A 17,189-nucleotide genomic window follows, 5' to 3' on the forward strand; every position below is an offset into this window, starting at 1 on the left:
TTAGGTTATTTCTTCCCCCAAAAATTCCATCCCCTCCCAAGGAAGAGTGTATTTATTAGCAAACCACTCGTGACAATTTACAGAAAATAAAAGTTCATTATAATGATGGGTTAATTAGTTTCTGTGGATATAGCTATGCTGCAACGCTAGCTGAAGCTTATACCTGACTCCTTTTCAAACCGTTATATATCTGGATTTGGCACCTGAATCCTTGGACAGAAATCTGACCTCAGAACAGGCTTCAAGTCAGCTTCAATACAGTCCAGTCATGGAAAAATGGGACTGAGCTACTCCAAGCATCCATCACATCTTTACCAATTCATGAGCAGGGTCAGGCCACCCACTAATGCCAACTTACCCAACACTGACCCTCACCACCTCAGTATGAAAACTGAGACTTTAATTTCTGGAAAAAGTGACAGAACAAGGGAACAGAATTGTTTATACAAGAACAGCTCCAGGGTGAACTGAATGTGAATTGTAACGGGGCTGGGGGAGGAGGACAACGACTGAAAACAAAGAAACAAAAAATTCCTCAAAACATGTACTGTTACCAGGATCACTCTTATCCAGCAGCAGAAGGCACATCAGGCCACAGTACCTGTTAATTCTTTCTGAGCCTTAGATTTTTTTTAAGGAATGACAGCCAGTGGACTCCTGCTGCAGCTGTAGCTCAAGCCTACTGGTGATTTTTGAAAATTTCATTAACAGTTCTTCCAAAATTCTAGAAGAAAAACTTCACTGGGCATGTGGATGAGGGAACTGCGATTGGCAGGGCAGAGGTCCTACTAGTAGGTTCATGAGGGATTTATACTGATCGAGTCAAGGAACAAACAAAAGACACTGACTTCAGATTCCAGAAAGTGGGGAGCTGGCAGAACACTGTGATTAAGGGCATTAGGTATATTATACCCTGTACAACAGCTAAAATCCCATGTAAACCATAGTGCAGGAGATAGGCTGTAATGAGAAAGGACAAATAACCTAATGTTGTCTTTCATCCTATCACTATGAAACAGACATTTGACACTCTATCAGAGGACATTTAACCTATATGTTCTGTACCATGTAGTTCACTCAGAAATGTTCCTGTACTTGTTACCTAGAACCAACACTCTACTCTCCTTTTGCAGTCTCTTGCTCCTCCACACAAAATTAACTCATGTCCAAATCACATCAAATTTGCCATTCTAAATAGCCAGCTGCTGCCAGGATGAGGGCAAAGAGAGCAACATAAAACCCACTCATGGCATTGTACTTGTAGAATCCTCTTCTTGGAGAATATAACTTATTTTCCATTATTTTCCAGTACCCATGGCTCTCAACAGTGGTCTCCATTTGATATTATGAGAAGGAAAGCACCTGACAAAGTGCCAAAGAGCAGATGGGCTTGTGCTTATTCAATAGGTGGACTGACGGAAGGACCTGAAAATGCCAGTTTGCAAGCCCAGATGTTTTAATTTAAATGCAAGGAGCCTCTCACTGTCAAGGCAGACAGCGTATTTTCACAGGAGCCAGGTCTATTTCTGACAACAATGTCAGGCTGCAGGAAGGCTACCCGAATCACCCTGTCCTCCTCCATCTGTCTCTGACAAAAACATCCTGGCTTGCTTCCGAGAGACTATGGAGGGAGCAGCAGGCAGGATGATAGGCACAGCATTTTAAATACTGGTCTTTCTCTCATGCCATATCGCTCTACATTGAGACAAGTGAAACCACCATTTGTGTGGTTTCACAAAATGCATGCCCACCACACAATGGATGGACACAGCTCAAGCTACAAGGTCCAGATCTCAAGAGTAGACCCCCTAACTTTGTGCTTACTTTCCAATATTCTTCCAATTAAAGACAAGTTGCAGCTGAAGACATCAATGAAACTTGTATAGCCAGCTGCAGGAGAGAACTGAAACAGGGACCCAATACAAAGAAGTCAGACTTTTTTGCTTTAAAAACTTGTCCTGCTTGTTTGTTTTGTTCCTCATTATCTCCAACACCTTTCCCTTCCTTCACCTCCACCTAACATTCTTCTAGCGAAGTTGCTGTCAGGATTTAAACAATCCTTTGGAGCTACAGAACATGAGGCTCAGCCATTACACTATCCAGTCTAATACTGCATTTAATTTTTTTATCTTTTGTACTCTGTTCTGAGTAAGATAAACTTCAAATGAGCTCCCATTTTTGTATGAGAGTTGTACCATTCTTGCCCATTTTCAGACTATCTCTAGGTATCTCTAAGTGGAAAAAAAATATCTGAAAGTAGAATAAAAAGAGGGGGCATCACAGAAAGACCTCAAAAAAAACCCGAGGTACGTACTGCACCTTCCCCAGTTCATAGTGTTCTAAAGCCATTCTGAATCTTCAGAGATTATTTAGAACACATCACATTCTCGGATTTGAGCTGTGACAAGATGAGCTTTAAGAAGTTAATACATAAGGATATCAACAAATTTATTTCACATAACCAGATAGCTAAAAGCTGCTGTTCACTAGAGCCAGATGTTAACATGCTGCCTGGAAAGTCTTGCTGGAGTCTTTGAATGTATTGAAAAAAGAGTTATTTCATGTTAAAAGGGAGAGGCTTCACTGGTATAGTTAGTTCAAGATGTATTGTAAATCACGGAGCATCCAGTTATAAACGACCAGGAGAGCACCAACAGACACTTATGTGAAGAATGTATTTTGTAACACAGACCAATTCCTGTAATAACCCAATCAAGATTGATCTGCAGTTTACAGCTGAAAAATCCCCAAGGAACAATGCGGACCAAAAAACCCCATCAAATCCTTGCTAATATTATTCTTTTTGAAAAAACCTAAGTCCTGCTTAAGTGAAAAAAAAAACAAAAAAAAAACAAACCCACAACCAAAAAAACCAAACCAACCAAAAAAACAAAACAAAAAACACAACCCCAAAAAAACAAAACCACCCTTAAAAAATGGAAGGTGCTACATTATACCCAGACATTCTTTTGTTAAGTGTTGTTCCTTTGATTTCACAGATTTCCAACCAAACAATGCCAGGACTTCTATGGGGCCACCATATTCCCTTTCAGTCCTTCATTAGCTAAAAATGAAGAAGTTTTCTCAGATTTAAAAGATGGTTCTTTCCTCTGATCTCTGCAGCACTTCTATGAACGTGAAACATACTTAAAGTTTTATTATAGATAAGCAACATTTTATATAAGAATAAGTTTCAATATATTCAGTTTTATGTAGTGTCCCAAGTCAAACGTCACTGTCATACTGTGCAGTGACATTAATACTGAATATGTCTCCTGACAAATCCTAGCACCCTGAATATCCTAAAGAATTGCATATCACATTTATGTAACTTCAGTGACCTCTTGTTAGTCTCAGCCTTGTCAATCACTTCTACCTAAAGGAGTCCCACGTTAGGGACCAAAAGTTTTTGTTCCATCAATTCAGTCTGCATTCTGTAATCATCTATTATTGCCACTACATAAACTTAGTCACAGTTACAGAATACCACACTATTTCCTGCTATGCATTATTCAAACCCTCTTCAGGTCTAACAAGTCTCAGCTTTGTTTTCACCAGGAAAATAAAGATCAGCACTATTATTATGCTGTGGATTATATTTGTGTAACAAATAATAATTCTAAGAAACAGTAAGAAATCTTAAATATGAGCATGCTACTTACCCGAGCACAAGCAAAGGAAGTTTTTACAAGTCTTTGGACAGATGTCTGAGAAGAGTTGAAACATAATTCGACCAACTAAAAGAGTAAAAGAAAAAAAAAAAAAAAAAGAAGAGCTTTATAACTCATAATAAAATATTCACATAAATAAGGATATTTTGAAAATAAATTTTTTCCATTAAAAGTTATTTTATCAAGCAGAAAACATCTCAAATATGCATACATTAAAACAAGTGGCAGGAAAGAACAATACCATAATAAAAAAATGAAGATTGATATCATTACATCTAATTTTGTTAAAAATCCTAATTATTCCATTTTTATTTGAAAGACAAACTTACTTATTAAAGTTTTTTATCCTGACAATTCCTGTTTTGAAAACATGTGCCATAAATACAGGTCCTCAGAGAGATGGAGTAATTCCCCTGCTCCCATGTACTATATTTATACAAATAAGTTAATAATAACATTATCACAGCTTCCTCTGTGGTAGTTACCTAAAAAGCCCAACTGACCTAGACCCATACTGTGTCAAGGACTAGAGACACATCAGCACTCTTCGCCTAAAAACCTCTAGTTTAACAACAAACAAACAAACAAAAAAGATGAACCAAAATACAAAAGGCAGGCAAAATGCCAACAGCAATTTTAGCATTTACATTCTACTTGCCAGGTACTATGAGCCAAATACTACTTTCTGCCTATGAAAAGTGGGCAGACTAATTCTCTCAGTCCAGCCACCCCCATGCTACTGGTGGTAGTTATGCTATGTACCTTACAAGACGATTCAATACTGCTGAAGAGTGCTTTAATACACACTGGGTTAGAACTGATTCATGTTTTCTTTTATATTCCAAGATACTGAGGTGTATGTTGCTAAAGAAAAACACCCCCAAAACCCATATGAAAGCTTCAAAAAATATATAATTAGCAAATAGGAAGTTGCTAAATAAGTCATAAATAAGCCACACTGTCAACCAGCATTACAAGGGGACCAGAAATAATGTGTCAATGAGCACTACACTCTAGTGGCGTGCACTGGTAAGACTTCACAGATTTTTTATTTTCCTTCTGTCCTGGGTTCAGCAGTAGCAGTCATTTTTCTCCTTCTTAGTAGCTGGTGCAGTGCTGTGGTTTTGACTTTCAGCTTGGAAACAGCGCTGATAACACCGATGTTTTCAGTTGCTGCTAAGTAATGTTTACTCTGACCAAGGACTTTTTGAGTCTCATGCTCTACCAGGGAGAAGGGGAAGCCAGGAGGAAGCAGAGACAGGACACCTGACCCAAACTAGCCAAAGGGGTATCCCATACCACAGCATGTCATGCCCAGTATATAAACTGGTGGGAGCTACCCGGAAGGGCTAGATCACTGCTCGGTCAGGCTGGGTATCGGTTGGCAGGTGGTGAGTGGTTGTATTTCCTCCCCTTGTAATTTCCCTTATCATTATTATTATTGGTGGCAGCAACAGTGATTTGCGTTATACCTTAGTTACTGGGCTGTTCTTATCTCAACCCCCGGGAGTTACATTCTTTCAATTCCCCTCCCCCTCCCTTCAGGAACAGGGGGAGGAAGAGGGGGCCAGTAAGCAAGCGGCTGTGTGGTTCTGAGTTACTGGCTGGGCTTAAACCACGATGCCTTCCACACCCCCGAAAAAAGAAGTTCAAATGTCTTTTATTCAATATTTTGTCATTAAGAAAAATTCTGAGAAGCTCCTAAGAAATTGCATTCAGTTTTAAGCCTTTGTCCAAACATATGTAATTGCCAACAAGGTGAACTGTTGGTTAAAAAAAGGGAGAAACAAAATAACACCACCTGTATTTTGTAGTCTTGCATATAAATTCAAGATGCATTCAGCTGATGAAATGTCTGCATTTCATAGGATTATAAAATAGTTCAGGTTGGAAGGGACCTTAAAGCTCATCCAGCTCCAACCCCCTGCCACATGCAGGGCTACCTTCCACTAGACCAGGTTCCTCCAAGCTCTGCCCAACCTGACCTTGAACACTTGGCAGGGATGGGGCAGCCACAGCTTCTCTGGCAATATGTGCCAGGGCCTCACCACCCTCACAGGCAAGAACTTCCTAGTATCCAATTTAAATTTACCCTCTTTCAGCTTAAGGCCATTCCCCCTTGTCCTCTCACTACATGTACTTGTAACAAGTCCACTAACTACAGTAATAAGGTTCTCTGAACTTTCTCATTACAGCAGGAAAATCTAAAGAAAATGGTGAGGGACAGTCTCCAAAGCATGAAGAAATAGCAAATATTCAAAGACCTCACATTAAACAGTGGTAGCTGTAACAACCACTATGAAAAAGCAGCTATTCTCAAGTGAAGAAATAATAAGCTATGCAGATTGAAGGCTCATGCAGAGAACGCAATGGAGTAGACAGTTTAGTAAGAGTTATCAATTTTCACTAAAAGCACAGTCATTCAGGAGAGCAGAAGTCCCATTCCCCCTCTTGCAAACACGCTGAACAGTGACTAAGTACTTTAAAAAGCCACGTATAGATTTTCTCTTGCATTCACTGTGTGAAATAATATATGCACTTTCCAAAGAAAAGGTTGTCATTATCCCCATTCTACCAAGAGTAGAGAAACGGAGACGAGCTGTTCATTTATCAAGGTGACAGCTGCCAAATAACTAGTAGATGTTACTGCCTGTGGGCTCCAGAAGGGACTTTTGCCCTCAGACATAAATTGCAGAAGCCTCTGGCTTGCAAGTTCCTGTCCTACATACAAACCCCACCATATCTAGCACCTGAAGCAGCAAACACCACCACTTCCGTTTTCTGGTTGAAGAATGTCATTTGAAGATCTTGAAGAAGAAAGGTGGGAAAAAACATTCATAACTAAGGCAGAAGGTGGGAAAAAACATTCATAACTAAGGTGTCATGATTTCAACAGCATCTTAAGCTCACGCTTTGTCAGTAACAGCATCTGGTAGCCTCTCCTGCCTTTCAACTCCAACAAACTGCTTGTAATGCACATATCCACAATCCAAAGACTATAGAACCAGTTTAAAAGACAAGGACCTCCATATAACCTAAAGTACTGCTTGCCCAGTTTATCCGGCTATATAAAATAGTGCCATGTGCTTACAAGACACAAACCGCATACTGTGTGTCCATCTGCTGGGTTGCTACCTGTATGTTACCTAAACTGCATCAATACCATTATCACTGAAAGCTTTTCCACTAACAGTCAATTAAATGTGCCAGAGAAAGATCAAACACATTTTCACACCTTGATCTGACAAATACATATGAAACAGCAGCTGTTAATAGAAAAAAAAAAATCTGTATAAAAGTTATGCTTAGAACTCACAAATCTTTCTCATCTCTCAAACAAAAAAATAACAGGAAACATCTAATTTTAAACTTGGAGCTGAGGTAGGTGCTGACATAACACAGATAAAGCATTTGAAATGCTATTCATTTCCTCAGATTTAGACACCTCTTATCTCAAATGATCCACCTACACTGTATAGGGAAAATTAACAAAAGATTAAGTTATTCCATTAGGGAACAAACTTTCCACAACTAACAGTAAGACTTGACTAGTAAATTAAAACAAAGCAAACAAACAAATTGCTAAGAAGAGGTATTCGAGTAGGTGAAGTCTTCTCACAACCTACCCTGACTCTTCGGTTGGTCTTAGCCAAGAGATGAACCTGCAGAGATGCCTCACTATAAATTAAAACTAAAAACATTAGGATTATATTTTTAACAATGAAACTCACACCTAACATGAGATGTAAATGTTCCAATACCACAAGAAAGTTACACAAACTCTTAAAATCTTTATTTTAACACATTAACAGGCAGGACATTTATGTAATTTTAGTTTAGTGTGTTCTCAATAGAAGACTGATTCTTACCAGCTCACAGCTAGGATGTCTTCGCCCATAGTACAGTGTATAGTTTACAGTACGTTACTGTACTTCTTGAGATAAGCCAACACCATAGGAATTTATCCAGTCATAATGTAACATTTGCCTGTTATTTATAAAACAATACTTTGATAAAACATTCTTATTTGTTAGAAGACTTTTGACTTTAACAATATTTTTGATAGAAATTAAAGCGATGAAAGTGTATTTACCTTACTGGTAACTACATACAGTAAGTGATGCATATATAAAGTCAAAGATGTTTTCAAGTTTGGTTTCACAAGTAATAAGCTTATAGAAACCTGAAAGTGTAACAACCAGAAATAACCCAGTTCCAGGACTATTTTCAAATCAAAAGATTAGAGGTTTTTTCTTGTGTTTTTGACCCCATGATCAATTTTTCAGCTGAGGAAGAACTAGTACTTGATTCAAATTAAGTGGTAAAGATTAAGTGTAGGAATGTCCATGCTATATTGTGCTGAGGGCTTCTGCTGGCAAAGTTTAATAAAATCAGTGAATTAAAATGTTTATTCAGTGATTTCCTCCAGTTTAGCTGCTCAACTTTTCCAAAACAACCTCAGGAGCCATGTAATACAACCTGTTTTGCTAGATGTTATGTTTAGACCATAAAGGTGTCAATTTCAGATAGACACTCCCAAAATAAATCTAGCTATACAAAATTAAATATATTGGGTTTGTCTTTTCCCAGTTTCCCAGAGCAAGCCAAGTAAGCAGTCGCTGAAGCATTTTTTTTTCAGTATATCAACAGGAATATCCTGCTGAAGAGGAAAGCAGAGATTACAACTATTAAAACAGCAATGCACATCCCCTACAGGCTGAGTCCAGGATGCCTGTCAGAGGCCCAAAAGCTTAGGTAGATCTGCCTGAAAGTTTAAATAACAGCTCACTAAAAATAATGTAATTTTATTGATATATTTATCCCTAAATTTGTCAGCACTAAGTCATATAAATTTTAAAAGACTGCTTTAAAGTACAAATGTAGCTACAGTTTTCAGAAAAATACAAATTTACTGTGGCAAAGGAAGAGACTGTATTGTAAACATCAGGTAAAACAATGGATGTCACAGTTGCTCTGAGCAGGCATCTATGCCTTGACACATTAATACTTGGTTAATGCTTCGTTACCCCGCTTTACACTCTTTGCAAGGAAAGCCTCCATAAACTTACTTCTTCAGCTCTCTACTAAGCCCAGTCTTCCACAAGTACTACCTGAAGCTCCTCCATTACAGAACTCTGTGGTCTCTACTAAAGCAAACATATTTCAGTACTGCATACAACAAAAATTTACTATCTTACTATATTTCACAGAGATATGCAAGTGAAAGACTACACTTTTTCTTCTCCTAGCAAAAGAGGCTCATCAGTTTGATCTTCCACTTACTAATCCAATTTGTTCTACACTTCAAAGTAAGTCCTCAGGGTAATTTCATTCTGCACTGACAACAATTTTACATGATGACTGGATTACAATTTTTATTAAACCAGTTCCCTCCAAAACTACACCTTAGCTCCCTTATAGGCCCTGATGGGGTACCCCATGAAGAGTGCTCCACTGGCTCCTGCTGTACTACACTTAGCTGGATTGACAACTGTTTCATGGACAAAGTGCTGATCTGTTTTATGCCAATATACAACTTTTTGCCTTCAAAGGCCTGAAAGTTAATGAGAAGCCAGTTAAAAACAGTTTCTGTCCCCAGGAAGGGTAGCAAAAATCCCCATAAAGCATCCCTGGTTCTACTAATGCAAGCACAGTACAACTTTTGCAGTGGAGCTTATTTCACATAAATTCACAGCAGCTGAAATTCCAAAATATACCAAACTTTTGCCTGATTTGACTAGAAGGAGAGAAGTAATAGAACAGCAGATTGACTGATAAGGGAAGGAGCATACCAAAGGAAGGAAACTGAAACGGAATGAAAAAGTGAGGAAAGAGTTAAACAATAATAAAGGATGGGGGGGGGGGGGAGGTAATAAACCAAGTTGAGAAAGAAAATTCTTCCACGAATAAGAATAAAAAAAGGAAAAATTTGTAAATAATATATTTCATGATGTATAAATCTAGCTGGGGAAGGGAGGGAGGGGAAATTGTGAAAAAAAAAAAAAAAAAAAAAAAAGAATTTTGGATGGCCACAAGAACTGCTACAGCAGCAGACTCAGACTATGTATGTGACATCCTAGTCAGGCATCTGTTCTAATTATCACAGTATCTGAAAGACTGAAGCTCCACACAGATTTTTTGCATCAGAGAGCAGAGAGAGAATTATTTAAATTGGCATCTGCTACCATCCCAAGATTCTTGGAATACTGGCAACGTAGTTTACTCCTATGTGCACACTGTATGCAGCCAAATCCATTGGTATGGGGGCCCAAAAGGAGGGAGAGGTGCTGTTGGTGTTAGTATCAAGATAAACACTTATTTCTGATTTATTCTCCCTTCGCTCTTCAAGAATTATGAACCATAATGTGCATTCATAAAAAATACTTAACAGGCAATTTATCAAAAACAGTCTAAAAAAACACGGATGCAAAGCCTTCAGAATTTGCCCCACTGTGTGGGGGAACATTTTTAGACACCAAACTACGCTGTTAAAAATGACACGGTTGTGTATTCTGCAGGTGAAGAGATGTCTCCAATATGTTACGAGGCATGTCTGCTTATTCTCTGCATTTTGCGGGGAGATGTTAGTTCAGCTGTTCAGTGTAGACAGGGTGGAGGCAATGTCTTATCTCTTGGCTAGCAACAATATGCAGGACTGTTCTTTTGGCCAGTTCTTTCTCCCTATATCTAATAAAAATGAGCCAGCAGATCAACTTATTGTATTAAAGTCAAATAAACAAAACGTTAACTTCAAAATCTGCTGGCAGTTTAAAAGTTAAAATGAATACCTCACTAGTACCAGCAGGGAGACTACATCTCACAGTTAGTGCTTCATGTCATCCGGAAGCACTGCTTTATCATTCCCACTTGATTCAGCTTTTGAAGGTCATCTTACAGCTAGAAGAGCAACGTTTAAGCTTTTCAAATATAACCTTAAATCCCAAGGCATAGTTGCATAGTGAATTCATAAACAGACACCAGAATAAAGTAGTATAACCAGATTGCACCTAAGTCCCATACCAATATTTTACAAATTGGCACATTTTCCCACAAAAATACAAGCCATTAGTCAGGTGCAATGAAACCAGCAGGGCTCTGAATTTGATATACACTTTTGAGATCCCTGTTACTTTAAAGGGACAATAAATACTGACAGCCACAAACACAGCCAAAGCCCTCTGTCTACTCCAGGTAACCAAAGCTCTGCACCACCAAGAACACTAACACTGCAATTCCTCTCTGACACCACTATCAGTCATCAAACAGTAATAGATGTGAGGAAAAACAAGGTAATGTGCTTTCACTCATGATGCACAGCAGAAGGCTGAGGAGACAAGGCAGTCAACAAGGGATATAATGAAAGAGCAGGAGCACATACATAAAGAGCAGAAGAGAACAGCCCAGGGAGAGATCCTTCAGATGGGAGAGTCAAAACAAAAAACCCCTAACAATGATTAGAAGCAAATGAGATGAATAATGAGTTATCTCTGCTATAAAGCAATGCCATTAAACTATCATTCCTAAACTGGAAACCTATTCAACCTAAAACCTTTTTAGTAGTCTTATTCATAGTAAAACTAAATTTAAAGACACAGAAAATGTTAAAAGTCCATTCACATTAACTTTTTTTCTTCTCAATAAGCGTTCAGAAAAGGCACAGTTAAATAACTCAAAGAGGAGTGACACCAGCAACAGATTTATAGATATGCCCTATCTGAAGCTTGAATTCAGAATTCACTGAAGCTTGAATTGAATCTGTCTTTTGAAACGAAAAAGCAAGTTAAATGGGTTACAGTTACATTTGAATGCAACTGAAATTTGAAGTGCAAAAATACAAAGTTATTTCAAAGGTTTTCAGAGAAACACCGAAGCAAAAACTGAAAGTGAAAGCATACTGAAGCCATCACATTTCTTAATTTTTCGGAGAGATAAACAGCAACAATATGAAGCATTTTATGCGAGGCAACTCATATGCATTAACAAATTCATATTCAAAGCCATGGGTAAGTAAATCTCCACAACCATTTTTACAGAGGGCGGAAAACAGAAAAGGGAATCAAGTACCTATTCCAGGATTAAAACTCACAGTCTGCCCCTAACAGGCAGATTACACTTCCCTTAGGGAAAATACGAGTTAAGAGATGGATTTGTTTTAATTATGTGTGGTTTTTTTTTTAAAGTGGCCACCTGATGAGGCATTCTGTGCTTCTACAATCCCATGATCAATTCTTTATTTACACTCACAAGACTCATTTTGAGCGGGAGGAGGAAAGATTTTTTGCCAGTTGACCTCCTGAGGTCCCTTTCCGATTTTAATTACCGTATGATTAAAATTACTTATCCTCACGCGTTTCCTCACGACTTGTCCCAGTTTTCTATAGTTTATAGAACTGTAAAGGTACAATAAATAACCAGGCAGCACTTCTAATAAAGGATGCTCTTTATCTTGAAAATGGTGTTAGCCTCACAGAGCCTCCCATGTATGAGACTAAAAATCTGTCGTAAGAGAATAAGAAACATCCAGCACACTGCTAAACATCAAAAGTTACCAAAACTAACTCAGAAATAAGATCAACGGACAAACTCACTGATAACGGCTTGAGTGCATTAGGGAGGCAAAAATGTGGTAAAAACCCATCCCAAACACGACACCACTTCAGACAAAACTCGTGCCAGAGACACTGGCCTTACCTGGCTCCCGGTTGATCTCTATCTCGAAGAAGCACTGAGGCCGGTCCTGCACCCCCATGGCCGCGGGCAGCCCTGCAGCCCCTCGGCCTCGCCACCTGGACACAAAGAGGAGCCACGCTGGGAGCCGAGCCCGCCCCGCCGAGGGGTAGCATTACATGGCCGCAGCGCTGCCAGAAACTCAGGGCGACACCTTCCCCTCCTACTCCCCCTTCAGCCGCCGGCAGCGGGGCCGCTGGAGCGCGAGGGCGGGAGGCAGGGCACCGAGAGGAGGCCGGCGGGGGGAAACCACCCCGAGGGGAATTTCCTCCTCTCACAAACATGGGGGAGGTGAACAGGGAGAGGGGGGCACAGCCCCGTCAGCGCTGCCCGCCCTGCCTATCTCCTCCCCCGGGAAGGGGTGCGGCGGCTGCGGCCTTACCTGGCAGCTCCGGCGCTTTGTTCGCTCTCCGCGCCGCAAGCCCCGCTCAGCGCCCCCTCCCTCCGCCCCGCGGCCAGGAGGCGCTGCCAGCCCCCCGCGCCATTAGCCGCCGGGCTCCACGGCCCGGCCGTCCGCTCCGCCCCGCCCCGCCCCGCCCCGCCCCGGTACGGCGCGGCACAGCGCGGCCCCGCCTCCAGGCGCTGCTGCCCGCCCCTCCCCGCCCCCGCCGCGGTTTCCCGCCGCCTGCGGTGAGGGGCCGGGGACATCGCTGTCTCCTGAGGGGCGAACCCCCCGTGTCCCCTTTCTTGGCCGGGGATAGGCACGGTGTGAGGAGTTTACAGCATTAATAAAATCGTGATCCCCGTGGGGAGCATCCCTCCTCACTGCCCTGACCCCGAGCTGTCATGACTGTGCCGGACGTTGGAGCTAAGCGACCATCTCGCACACGGTGCTTCACCTTTCTTTGAGAAGTCTGGGTGGATTTACTGAGATACCGCCCTCCGAAGGGAAAATCTTTTTGAGAGCACAAAGAAAAAAAAAGCCCACCCAAAAACTTAGGAGATTTTGTATGAGGGAGTGTTTGCCTTGATGCATGTGTCAGGGCTGTGGTAGGATGGCTCTGGTTTTCTGGCATGAAAATAAGGCTGGCCTGGGGTCATCCCGTCCTTTGCTGAGCCTTAGCTCTGCATAAACTTACAGAGCCATGCCTTAGGAACTCAAGAAGTGTTTGAAAGCGTTCAAGGCCAGGTTGGACCGGGCTTGGAGCAACCTGGTCTAGTGGAAGGTATCCCTGTCCATGGCAGGGGTGTGCCTGAGCTTTTAAGGTCCTTTACAAACCACTCTATGATTCTATTACACAATTTCAGCCATAAGTTTTGTTGCTTTCTAAGCAGTGAGGACATCTTATTCAGTCCTCGCCACACCAGAAGCAAAACATTTCCGAAGCAAAACATTTCAGAACGCTTTCCAGAAGTTGTAGAAACCAGAATTCATTGCAGTAGTTTTACCTGGCAGCCGTATCTGTGGTTACGTCCTTGTCTGAGGAGAAACTCAGAGGTGTTAGATTAAAAAAAGAATGTGCTGAGAATCAAGACTAGCAATGCTGACATCAAAGGATGTTCTAGAAGTTAGGAATGCAGCAAAATGGGATTGGTTTAGATGTAATTTATCTATAGCTTTAATGGCTGCTAGCACTATAGTATTTAGGCCTCCAAAGACTTTTTAACAGCCAGGTTCTGTCATTCTTTATTATGTTTAATAACATGGATTGTGCAAGTGGTCCCTAAGGAAGTCTGTCAGTGGAGTTGTCACAGAAGTTTCCTGGTCCTTTGAGGATGCTTGCATGGTAAGCCATCACACAACATAAAAAAAAAAAAAAACAGCAAAGTTTGGCCCTAAATTATTTAGCTGTGAAATGCTTTGATAATATAGAAGCATATTATTTTCCACAATTTAAAATGGCAAACTGAGAAACAAAGCTACTGAGAAGCTGAGTTACAGTAGCTTCACAGGAATTCCTTTCCAAACATTAAAATTTGAAATTTGATTTCCTTAATTTTCCCAAACAATAAATGTATGTTTGGGTTTTATGGTTATATGGATTTTTTTTGTTTCCTCCTGAGTTGAAATAACCTATTAATTCCCTTTTACCTGCGTCCTCTTGCTCTTTTGCTTTCAGAACATGAGCTTGCTAAAGGCAGGTAAGCAAATAAATAAGCTAAAGTCTCATAAATAAATAAATAAAGACATGGAAATGTGCTACTTGTTCTTTGTGCAAGTAGCAAAGATTGTGAGCAATTAAAAAGTTAATTTCAAGCCCTGATTATTTTCATAAAGAAGCAAATTAGAAAGGAGTTCTGATCCCCTGGGAGATAAGCTCTGAAGATCATCTCAGGACTAGAGCTGAAAAATACGCATCTTGATGGAAGAAAGACATACTCCCCCCGGCCAAAAAAGTCTCCAATGCACATCTGAGGCCACTCATTTGAAACATGAAAGGTTTAGTTACAAATGAAGATTCTTCCTAGTGTTCCTGTGAACTGCTGCAGATGCTGTTCTGGTAACATCCTGTGTCCATTGAAACTGGTGACAAAGCCCTCATTGATTTCAACAGCTATAGCTGGCTGAGGGGCATCACAGGCTGTGTGGCAAAGCAGTATGGCTATGAATAATTGCTTCTGTACAATACTAGTTTTTTATAAGCCACAACTTTGTGAAACACTCCCTTTGTAGGCTAAAATATTCCCAGCTATGTTATGTTCCTAAAGACAACTTTTGCATGCATCAAGATCAGTGGACCCAACTTTATTCTACTTCGGATCAACTTTAGAGATTTCTTAGTTGCAGATTTTATGCCTATGAATTCATGTTGACAAATCTTGACCAGAAATTGCATTCTTTTCTGAGATGGAGTATGCTTGGCTACAGGAATTTGGAAAGCAGGAGGATGCTAAAGCCACTGCTGAGCAGTTATGCAACCTATGTGCAAGTTGGGGTGAAACTGCTTAAATTAGGTCACAGTCTTTATTTTCCAAAGTGTCTTTGATTGCCTTAGTTATTATTAGTCTACAGGTGCCCATGAAAGCTCAACCTAAGCAGCTTTTGTTTAGGTATTTATAGAGGCTTTTCCTTATCTTTTGGCAAATTCCATGCCTAGAACCTGAGTCTGGGAAAAAAAAAAAAAAAAAAAAAAATTTGGAAACAAGCTTTTTTTATAAGCAGTAAGTTGTTGGTCAGTTCTTTCTCATGCTATTTTAGATGTTGCCATTGCAGGTATATTTTGTTTGTCAACTGTGATACTACAGAGGGCCTAGTGTTCAAAAAACATCTGGTCTGCTCCTGGGGTGCCAAATATTTTCTTACCTGATTTGTGATTTGCATATTTGCATGCACGTTAGTTCCATAAGGAGAAGAAGGAATTTTCAACAAAGCTTTTCATTATCTGGGGCATTTGTTTGGGGGTGGTGGTGGTGCTCAAGAATACTTCTGTGAGACAAATTCATTGCTGCTTATTCAAGATCTCACTCTGTAATCCCTCTGTGTAGATTCCAATCTGGCACGAAAGGATGCAAAGTGTTGACAACAGGAGAAGTGACTCAGAGCTGTTCATCGGGGTTACTGGAGTTCCACACATTGAGAGGCGGTGGATAAAAAAGCCAGGAAATTCTGCAGTTTAATTTAAAAACTTGTGTTACTGAAGAACAGATGAGCACCTGAAGTGTTTCCTTCAATCATTCAGTCATGCTAAAACATTTCTTCGGTAGTTTTTTCTGAAGAGTAAATATCGCAGACCAGAATAACTGAAAAATGGGCTTTTAATTATGAAAAGCCTCACTGCTGAGCAATCAAGAAGTTAAAAGTGGAAAGCCTGCAGGCAGTTGTCTGTTTAGCGAACTTAAACAGTGAAAAGGTGCTTAATTAAAAAATACCCACGTCAGCATTTGAGTGCCATGTTTAGAGTGTTAAAGGGACATAAATGGCTTGGGGATAAGTAATAAGCAGTAAAACCTGTCAGGTGTAGGCTGCTGATCAAAATCCACTGCATGGCAGTCATATCTGACATTTATCCACACATTAAATGCCAAGATGTTAAAGATTGTACATGGCTAGCAAGAAGCTCCTACCCACATCACCAAAAACATTAAAGCTGGGCTTTTATAGAGCCTTAGGAATACTTAATGGTTCCTATTTTGACAGGATTGAGTAAATTAGGAGCTAAAGGATATGGAAATGAGAAAGTTCCAAGTGCAGCAGGAGATTTAGGGGCTTAGACCAGTAGACTATTGCTAGTGCCTGCCTCCAACAGTAGCTTTCCCACTTCGTACGATGCATTAACCCCTATGGTGTGAGCCTGTGAAGGTTACTCCAGAAACAGTTACCCTTTGGTTGCCCTAGAGTCCAGTGTTTGAGTGGTTACATCAAGCCTGCCCACAGAAATAAAAAGCCATGTCTTTTGAAATCACTCTTTCACTGAAGTAAAGAGGGTGGTGAGGCCCTGGCACAGGTTGTGCAGGGAAGCTGTGGCTGTCCCATCCCTGGCAGTGTTCAAGGCCAGGTTGGATAGGGCTTGGAGCAACCTGGTCTAGTGGAAGGTGTCCCTGCCCATGGCAAGAGGGGTTGGAATGAGATGGTCTTTAAGGTCTCTTCCAACCCAAACTATGCTGTAATTCTATGAAAAAGAGCACTCATGTGGGGACACACGTATCCTCAGACAGGTTATAGGGATATTTGTAACCTCATGCACCCAAACACTCCCTATGGTTCTCTTCATCCATACTTCCCTTTCCCCTGGGATTTCCTGTGAACCATAAACCAATTCAATACCTGAACCATTAACACACTTCCTAAAGGATTACTGCGTTTTCCCCCATTCTGCCTTAAAGCTTTAGGAGTGTTTCCATCCTTGGCAT

At 40.6% G+C, this 17,189-nt stretch overlaps 1 protein-coding gene across 5 annotated transcripts in view; it reads right to left on the minus strand.

Annotated features, from left to right (window-relative positions):
- NKTR (natural killer cell triggering receptor) overlaps positions 1 to 12,908 on the minus strand; it is a 40,103-nt gene extending 27,195 nt beyond the window's left edge. For 4 of the 5 annotated variants that reach the window (XM_061354758.1, XM_061354756.1, XM_061354757.1 and 1 more), the window contains exons 1-3: positions 12,781 to 12,908; positions 12,363 to 12,457; positions 3,663 to 3,737 (exon numbers count right to left, since the gene is read on the minus strand). In XM_061354758.1, the coding sequence (XP_061210742.1) occupies positions 3,663 to 3,737; positions 12,363 to 12,420 (133 nt within the window). In that variant the 5' untranslated portion in view covers positions 12,421 to 12,457; positions 12,781 to 12,908. The remainder of the gene's footprint in view (positions 1 to 3,662; positions 3,738 to 12,362; positions 12,458 to 12,780) is intronic. The other variant, XM_061354759.1, reaches the window with a different exon arrangement.
- Positions 12,909 to 17,189: the final 4,281 nt, after the last annotated feature.

Source organism: Neopsephotus bourkii, unplaced genomic scaffold, assembly GCF_033783945.1.
Source record: "Neopsephotus bourkii isolate Nb327-2 ecotype Australia unplaced genomic scaffold, CSIRO-AGI_Nbou_v1 NB_745, whole genome shotgun sequence".
Lineage (NCBI taxonomy): Eukaryota > Metazoa > Chordata > Aves > Psittaciformes > Psittacidae > Neopsephotus > Neopsephotus bourkii.